General features: G+C 42.0%; 1 protein-coding gene across 1 annotated transcript in view; it reads right to left on the bottom strand.

Annotated features, from left to right (window-relative positions):
- Positions 1-678: 678 nt before the first annotated feature.
- Positions 679-9,850, bottom strand: part of srbd1 (S1 RNA binding domain 1) — a 54,518-nt gene continuing 45,346 nt past the window's right edge. The window contains exons 19-20 of the mRNA XM_080481839.1: positions 5,121-5,434; positions 679-1,437 (exon numbers count right to left, since the gene is read on the bottom strand). Coding sequence (XP_080337965.1) covers positions 1,145-1,437; positions 5,121-5,434 — 607 coding nt within the window. The 3' untranslated portion in view covers positions 679-1,144. The remainder of the gene's footprint in view (positions 1,438-5,120; positions 5,435-9,850) is intronic.

Genomic DNA, 9,850 nt, shown 5'->3' with positions numbered 1-9,850 from the left:
AATTGTGTCTGGGACGCCGCCTCAAAAGCCTTCAGGCTTCAGTGGAGTCTGGGAGATAGAAACGCTCTCCTCCTCCTCCTCCTCCTCCTCCTCCTCCTCCTCCTCCTCCTCCTCCTCCTCCTCCTCCTCCTCCTCCTCCTCCTCCTCCTCCTCCTCCTCCTCCTCCTCCTCCTCCTCCTCCTCCTCCTCCTCCTCCTCCTCCTCCTCCTCCTCCTCCTCCTCCCTCCCCCCACACCACCACTCAGCACACACATGCAAACACACTTCCGTCTTTGTCACATGTTCCTGTTGTCTGAGAGAAGAAAACTTATTCAACTGGTGTCTGCTCTGAATGCAGCATTTCCTCCACCTTCCTTCCTTTCACACGCACTTTAATTCACTTTCAACAAAGTGAGTCATCACATTTGGTTGATTGAACCCAAAAAGATGCGGCTCAATTGGAAAGGAGGGTGCTATTTATCTCCCAGTCCGAGTGTTGACATTGATCATGTTGTCCGTACGTCAACCGAAGGTTAACTGGGAGCCGTCGCCAACGGTTTGTGTGTGAATCAAGACGAAGCAGTAAAAAATGCACCCGATATAGAAACTCCTTCTGAACCAAGAGCGGAAAGTAATTTCTTCTAAATTGTGTCTTTCTGAGATCTCACCCTGCACAATCAGCTGAAATTCAAACGGAAACAGAGCGTAACGTAGGTCTTTATTAAACAAACCTCTTCTGCAGATGCGACCGGAACAGCTTCAAATCCGTGTGGTTGTCGATTCTGTTCTGCCACAGATTCAGTCATCAACAAACACAGGATCACAATCACATCAAAATAACCGACCTCGTCTTTTTCAAGCACATGAACAGAAGTAGATTTGAATAATAAGAAAACAAAGAATCGCAGAATTATTATGAGCTCTAACAAAAGAAAACTCATTAGTGCTCAATCCAAAACATATGGAAATAAATCCAGTGGATTTCACTTCTTTAGGAAAAAGTCTTTTATGTCTTGATTTGAAAACTGCAGGTCGTATCAAATAATAACAACAGTGGCTGAAAGTGCGTTACTACACCTGCAGAGGTCTGTTCCTCTCGATGGACCTCAGCCAGTGACAGTCCTGCTCCTATTGTTCATCACCAAGTGATGTGTCTCTCACACGCTCACTGCAGGACCCGGATCAGGTCCAGCCCGATGCGTCCCCTCTGAGGGTCCACGCTCAGGACCCGCACCTCCACCCGCTCCCCGGGTCCCAGCATCAGGCTGCGGCGCCGCTGGTCCGCCGGCAGCTTGTTCAGGGTGATGTTGCTCTTGTGGATGAGGCCCGAGCGGCCGACGCCTATGTCAACGAACGCCCCGAACAGAGCGGTGTTGTCCACTCGGCCGGTCAGCACCGAGCCCACCCGCAGGTCGCTCATGGACACGATGCCCCGCTTAAAGTCCGCCTGTCCAAAATCTGGAGAAGACAGAACATATGTTTAAAAAAAATAATAAAAAAATTGACAATTCAAGCACCGGTTGCAGCTTTTAGAAATTAGGTAAAAGAGTGTTGGGGGGGGGGGCATGACAAACAGATCTTACATTTCAAACCGTCACTCAATACTTTTGTCGACATACTTTCACGTTTCTCAGGATTGTCTTCGGCACCATTTTCCACTCGGCCTGTCCATGAGATCGTTTTCCTCTCGGTAACAGTAACACAAACAGGGAGAGCTCGCCCTCCAGGAAATAGTCTCGTCCAATTATCCTCCCTGCAGCACTGGTTTCATGCGGTAGCCTCGGCCCATCTGTTGATTCAGCTGAGCGGCGGCTCGCAGGCCAAGCGTCGTGTTCTGCAACCTAATAGGGGCAACCTGAACGTGAACCTCCAAGCTGGGCTCCACTTTAAGAAAACGTTCACTAAACTGAATGTCCAGGCTTGAATTTTTCTTCTTAAATGAAACTGTATGAATTGCATGAAATGTTGTTCATACAACATGCATTATCTTTATATGCTTTCTTTTTTTTTTTTTTTTAGGTCGACTTAGATCATTTTTTATGAGGTGCTTTTATACTTGTCATTGTGATTCTTTGCTGAAACATTCACCCAAGTTTCCTCTTCAACTGAAAAGACCCATTAAATCAAATATTACATGAAAAAAGGCCAGAAAAAAAACAGAAACAAGGAAATGTTCTGGTTTTCCTACATGAACAGCTCATCGAGCAGAGCTGCACAACAGCGGGTGAATCTGCGATATTTAATATTGCTGTTGAGTATTGCGATAGCAATATAATTTGTGATAAATACAAACACTTAAGTAGATAATGTTCATGTTTTTGTGATTTGTTTCCTAAACAACAGTGCTCTTTCTCTATGACACCAGCCGTGTCGGAGCTTGTTTGGGGTTTTTATTCTTCCTCTCATCACAGTTTTTGTGAATTAATTGCAATTTATAACACTTTTCTGTCAGATAGTTCCATCATTGCAGAGCATGACTCCACAAAGCATGGAAACATGTGACTCCACAAAGCATGGAAACATGATTGAATCCAGTCCAATCAGTCTTTTGCAATATTGACTAATTTACAATATATTGTGCCGCTCCAACAGGTATTGAGAAACAATGTCTTTAAGAATTCTCTAAATAATGACAACTTGAAAGTGAGAACTTACCCAGTAATGATTTGAGAAAGGACAAAAATGTAAGAGTTATCAATGGAAATAGGTTTGTGTTGAATTGACTGACAAAGACGTGCAAACACTAAGTTTTCTCGTCACATGGAGCTACAGTTGGTGTGAATCCAGCCTCCAGTACAGAGATCCCGGCGGACATTCCATTAACAATGACAAAGTCGTCTCAGAGACTCCAGGTATCCGTCAGTCCACCAAAACCACAAATGTAGAGAACTGAAGATGGTTTGTGAACATCAAGCCAAGCTGACTTTAAACGCACAACAGCAAACGAAGAACCTCAGAGAAGAGGACAAAGGATTGCGCTCAATGTGGAAAAAACTGGGAACATCTCCAATGTTAAGTAGGGTGGAGGGAGCATCATGACTTTGGGCTGCTTATGGCTGAGACAGCTTGTCAATATTGGAGGAAAGTCAGTTCTCTCAGGTTTACCCTTCAGTTATGATCAGTAACTCGTTGTGTGATGTAATGGGACGACGATCACAAGAATAGAAGTAAACAAATCCCACAATATCTTAAGTAATCCACCTTTTCAATGTCAGCTACTCTGACTGAATCCAGTGCTGAAGAGTGAAGCTGAAGCAGATCTGTGAAGTAGAAGAGTCAAAATGTCTTCCTGATGATGGAGGAGCTTGTTAAAGTGCCTGGCTGAAGTTACTGCTGCTGAAGGAGGTTCGATGAGTCAGTGAGTCCAGGGTTTAACGGCTGAGTTTCATGAGGACATGAAATGATAAGATTCATTTGAATTTGAAAAGGTGAAGCAAACTGTGCTTGTCTTAGACGGTAAACTAGAAAAAATATTTTTCTAACGGATCCATGGCGAAAACTAGGACATTTTCAGGGGCCTGCTTACTTTTCTCACTACTAGATAAAAAAAAAATAATTATAATAATAATCGCAGCCTCTGAAGGAGAAAAAAAATAGCAAAGAAAGATGAGAGGAGACCAAGGTGGGACATTCTTAGGTGAACAAATCTGAAGCTGCAGCAAAACTGAACCGAAACGTTTTCTGGGATGTTGATATGTGACTGAATCCAAGAACTTGAGATTAAGGAGAAAAACAGAGGTCTTTAAGCGTGTGTGTGTGTGTGTGTGTGTGTGTGTGTGTATTCTCCGTCCACCAACACAGTCTGCTGGACCCATCACACCCTGTCAGAAACATACTGCCTGTATTGTTGGGCTGCAGGAAGGAAGCCACGGCGCTGTCAGAGTCTCTCGAGTTACACGGCAGAGACATGCCTATTACGGCTAAGGCAAGAAAAGTCAGTGTGTGTCGTAACAAGCAAAGCCGCGGAGGAGCCGGACAAATTCTAGTTTGATTTTCTATCAGTCTGGAGGGGCCTATAAAGGACACGATGAAGGGGAGAAGACAGACTCGGAGAGGTTATTGTGAGTGAGAGGCAGTGTATGAAATGTTACACCACTCAGTACATGGATAGTTTAGTGCTCAGTGACACAGTTTCTACTCAGGAATAAATGAATGACTTTGACATCAAGTATTTAATAAAAACAAAAAACAAATGTCAGATAAAGTGCGGGCGATCAAACTGTATGTCAACAGAAGCTTTTCTCTCTTCTATATTAAAAGAAGAAAACCCTCTAATTTTAAATGGATGTGGATGAATAATCTACTTTCACCGACATGTTTAGGTATTGTTGAACTTTCTTGGTCTTATATACACTGTTAATCATTGTATTCCACTCAATTCTATTTGTTCTATTCCAAAAAATTCCCTTCCATCCAATCATATGCTGTTATATTTGGTTCAATTCTATGATATATTATTTCATTCCACAGTATTCTATTGAAGTCCATCATAATCTATGATCTATGAAATTCTACTGCTTTCCACTCCACGGTATTCGATTCAGCTCACGTCTAGTATATTCAGTTCCACTGTCGTGGATTCTCGTCTATTTCTTCATATTATACTCAATTAAATTTCTTTGTACTCACCTCTATTCTACTCCATTCTAGTATTTTATTCTACTCCATCACACAGTATTCTTTTCCATCGTATGTAAACATAATCCATTCCACAGGATTAAATTCAGTTTCAGTCTGATCAGATTCCATTCAATTGATTTAGAGTCTATTACTCTTCCATCCATAGTTTCTGTTTTCTTTATTCATTTTCTATATGATTCTATCATGTTCTGTTCTTTATTATTCTGGAGATTGATTATAGTTCAGATTCTGATGATTGATAAATCAACAAAGAAATTGCTTAACACACAAGTACATGATCTATTTGTCTCCCATCCATTTTACTGTTTAATAATCACAAAGACATTTATTGGCTCACATCCACTGGTCGTCTGTGAGCTAATCTACCATAATCTATTTCTTTATTCGATTCAATTCGGTTGTATTTTACTCTTTTCTCTTAAGTCCTATTCTCTTGAACTCTCTTCCATTTCATCTTGATCTTCCAGAATATTTCGTCAGTGTGACTGTGGGGGTCTTACTCTGTCGTATGTCGAACCCGGGGGGCTGCGTGAGGCCGTCGATGATGAGCTTGAGGGTCTCAGGTGAGGTGTCCACTGTACGGGCCAGCTCTTCAACACAGCTCGTCCTCACCCTGCTCTCCACACAGTGCCGCAGGCCTTCACTCCCAATCTGGTCCACACTCCCCCCCACCAGGGACAGAAAGCTGGACGTGGAGCAAAAAACAAACAAAAAAAAAAACATAAAACACAGAGCAGACTGCGATACTTCTGAAGTGACATTTTGCTGACTGTTGTAATGGACGGAAAGGGCGGGCGGAGAAGTGGTGACAAAACTGGGAAGAATGACGAGGCAAAGAAAAACAGGCGGAGGGAGAGAGAGATGGTGCAAGTGGAGGCAGTTTGAATGAGCTGGAGCGGGGAGGTGGGTGGAGGGGTGGTGGTGTGGGCGCAATGCAGACAACGCCATGAGGTGTCGAGGTGTGAAAAACACGTATATCTGAGTCAGGTCCATCCACAGTGGGGCAGTAAACGTCCTGACACCTCGTGTCCATCCACCACACTGGAGTCACCTCCACATCACGTCTCGACAGCCGGCCAGGTCGCGCCGTTTCAAACTCATGTGGAAATCCAAGCTAATGAGCTCGTCTTGGAGCCAAAGCAAGAAGTAGGACTCATATTAGGGAAAACGCTGTCATGCCTGTATGTATTATTGACTGTGGGCATTTCACAGCTGGTGATGGATGTGAATGCGTTTGCCTCCATTCATGTGCTCATGTGTAGACCAGCTGGGCGCCGTCCATGATGGATGTCGCTCACTGGCAGCCTGACGCCACACAGACTCCGCAGCTGTCCGTCGCATGATGGACACAACAGGTGGACACACACATACCCACAGGAACACACACACACAGACAGGACAAACTGGATTCATACTCAATGTTGTTGAGAAATGCCTGTTTGGAAGCTGCAGGGGCCGAAGAGACGTAACGTGAAACGACTTGTGTACAAATATGCGTGAGGCAGCTGTGGGCCGAGACGGCCTCGCCATCAACGTCCAGCGTCCAGAAGCCCGAGACGAGCGGAGTCGATCCCTCAACACCAGCGAGCTGGACCGCTAAAAAAATAGTCGCCGAGCACGATCCAGAAATGGCTCAGCGGTGAGGAAACAACACCTCTGGACCAAAATGGATGTGGGCTCTTCTCTCCAGTGTCTCCCAAAGCTCCTTAATGTTCCAACCATATATCTCTTCACAGGAGAAGAAATAGCTGGGCCCCGATGGCACGGTGCTATAATGCACATATCACTTCCTCTGGTTGGAAGAACAAATATCTTCTACATTTTGCACATCAGAGTTTGTCAGAATGAAAAAAAAAAAAAAAAAAAAAAAAACAAGCTCTGAAGGGAAGATTTCTTTTCCCTAAGTAAGTAAAAATCTTGTTTTTGTATTTTAATGTCGAAACCTTTGGCAAAGAAAATGTTAATTAAATAGCTCTTCACAAGTTTTTCTCATCACACTCAAGTAGAAATGCATATTTTCCTGCACTGGAGTCACAAATACGCCATTTAACACATTACAACAGTTTGTCTCTACTTATCCACATTTTCAAGGTACATTGTTAACATCTGATTACTATAAATTTAAATTGGAACACACATCTACCCGGTTCACACACCATAGAATACATCTTTTACAGCAGTTTCTCATTGTATCATTGCAATGCTTCATAAAAATCTTGAATGAATGTCCTTTTAACATAGAAGAAAAAGACAATCCATTGTTAGATTAATCAGTACAATGAGACAGACTAAATTAAGAAGTTGATGAAGAAAATGCAGCAGATAAAAACACTGAGGCTGGAGCAGATTCAGAGAAGCAAAATATTCCCCTTCTGTTTTTCTTTTTTATTTATTGGGAGATGTTTACTGTTTTGTCCCGAAAAACAGAAACAGCCTTTCAAATGGTTATTTTTCAAAAGCACATTTCCTTAGGGTGCATTTTATTTTATATATGGACTAAAGACATGAAACTGGTGTGTTTTCATTCCGTATTTTGATCGTCTGACTACATAAAAAACACATTCACTGCCACACAAATCCACCAAGGAGAACAGTATCCGTTTACAAATCTAATTTAGGATAAAACTGGAGCAACAGAAAATATTTAAGACGTTAGAGTTAAAAAAAAAAGAGTTTGGTTGAGACTTTACAGTGGATTTGGTGGGTTTTGTTTTCAGGTGTGTGTGTGTGTGTGTGTGTGTGTGTGTGTGTGTGTGTGTGTGTGGTGTGTGTGTGTGTGTGTGTGTGTGTGTGTGTGTGTGTGTGTGTGTGTGTGTGTGTGTATGTGTGTGTGTGTGTGTGTGTGTTGCCCATCTCATTTTTCAGAGGTGTATGTTAATATTTAAGGGGTACCAGGAGTACAGAGGCCTCCACCACTGTTGGGTTCCCACTCACATAATTACTACCAACACTGCGTGTGTGTGTGTGTGTGTGTGTGTGTGTGTGCATAAGGGCTGGGTGGGCTATAATACAGATTTTATCCAGGCCCACAGCAAGAACCCACTCTGTCTTGTGTTATGGAAATATTGGGCCCCGACTGTTGCATATCAGAGAAATATTCGTCACGGAGTGGAGCCCCCTTTTTCCACACATCAGAATAAAACTAAATATTTCAACTGTTTGACAAGAGTGTGTTGTATTTTGGAATCTTTGATATTACTAAGTCGGTTTCAGAGTACAGTACGTCATTTACAGCTGATTACTGATGACTCCTAAAAAAGCTTTTCCTGAACAAAATCCTCAGTTTGTCAATCAAAAGTAGACATCAGTGTGTGTGTGTGTGTGTGTGTGTGTGTGTGTGTGTGTGTGTGTGTGTGTGTGTGTGTGTGTGTGTGTGTGTATGTATATACATACCGTGTATACGGTTACAAAAAGGGGTTCATGTGTTGGCTGTGAACAGTAATGGAGGATCTAGTTCCACTAATGTGATGAACATGATATTCCTCATACACCATAAACTCTCTTACACACACACACAGACACCAGCATTCCTTCGCAGCCCCCCCCCCCCCCCCCCCCCCCCCCCCTTCTGTCAGTTGTAGGTGAGGATGTGAGAGGATCAGTGAGGCATCCTTCACAGCTAACAACCTGCCCGATATGAGGAGCTTCATTTTGACACGTTGATGAGACTGAAAACATTTTTCTGTAACTTTGCAGTTATTTCCTTTTCCACTTCACGGCTGTAGAATTGTCCAACTGAAGTTTCTGGGAGTTTTTGAATGTTACAGATATTCCAAATAGTTGGGGAGTTACGGTCATGAGAAGTAAGCATGCCAAATCCAGTCACTGGTGACAGGTTAGGAATAGAAAGGTTGAAGGGAATTACTTCAAAAAGAGTGTCAAAAACAAAAACTAGTTCTGTCATGAGGTCCAAAATCAAAGCCTGGAATAACAGAAAGTCTCACTTGGTAAAAAATAATAAGCTCTTTATACAAACAAATAAAAAACTAGGCATTAGGGTTCAATCTGTGGGTTTATCTGAGCAGACAGCCAAACAAGAGGAGCACACCCTCCGATTCAAAGTTCAGAGGAAGATTATTTACCCTCCATCGCCTCAGAACGGTGCCGAGCTGCCAAAATTTAAAGGAAGAGCACTTCAGCACTGACATGTGGCTTTTCTGGCACGGTGTCATTAGACTGACTATCTTCAGGAACATTGTGTGACAGGCTGAAAACCACGGGATATGTTTAAAAAAAAAAAAAAAAAAAATGTTTCTCCATTTCTGCAAGAGGTGGTGGAATTCATGCCGTCACAAACCGTCTTCATATAGAGCGAGGAATTAATCCATACCGAATAGAGTCTATTCCCAGACCTGGATTAGATTGTAGTCATAACAGAGGATGATGCGTTTGCCAGTGCAGGATTAAGAACGCTTAAATGGAAGGAAAATAGAAAAGCAGAGCCCGATAACGAGATGGGTGAGAAATTACAGTACAATTAAAGGCAAGAGTGGGAAATGCATATTTTCACGACTTAGTACTTTGTAAGCTACAAGATATTATATATATATATATACTATATATTAAAATGTAATCATCTTTTTTTTCCCACAAATATAGGGAAATAAATCTAGCATTAGGACTTTATGTTGCCACATAGCAGATTTTCTAACTGACACCATGGCAGAAAATGATGCATTCAATATTTTGGAGTAAACATGTATTAAATATCAAATTTCATGCATATAGTTAAAGTCTCCATAAACTGTTGGTTAGCAGACATGCTGCTCACAATCAATCCTGCATACTAGATTATCATAAATGTTTAGGAAAGTGCAGAATGAGCACCTCATCTTCAGATGAAATATCAGTTGATGGCAGAAGAGTAACATTTCTGTGATTTTTTTTTTTTTTTTTTTTTTTTTTTTTAAGTCTTAAGTACTTTTTATACCCCTAAATACATGTCTTTTTAATTTTGAATGTGGGCTGACGTGCTGGTAAGAAAGAAGGTAGTTAGACTGATGCTGCTTTCATGCTAAAATGATTGAAAACAGGTCTGAATCAGTACAGCAATCACATTTGGGATATTTCACCCTGATCAGGGTTGAGATCAGTGGGTTGCTCGGTCAGTGTGAAAACGGCTTTGGATAAATTAAAAAAAGACAGAAAGAAAGAAAAATGTTTACGAGTAATTGAGACTGAAAAGTAGTGATCAGTGTGTTTCCGACAAGTGAGTCTATAAAGATGGTAG

Source organism: Lipophrys pholis, assembly GCF_963383615.2.
Source record: "Lipophrys pholis genome assembly, chromosome: 15".
In the NCBI taxonomy this organism is placed as follows: Eukaryota; Metazoa; Chordata; class Actinopteri; order Blenniiformes; family Blenniidae; genus Lipophrys; species Lipophrys pholis.
The sequence above is the reverse complement of the archived record's forward strand: the minus strand, read 5'-3'. Positions and strand labels throughout refer to the sequence as shown.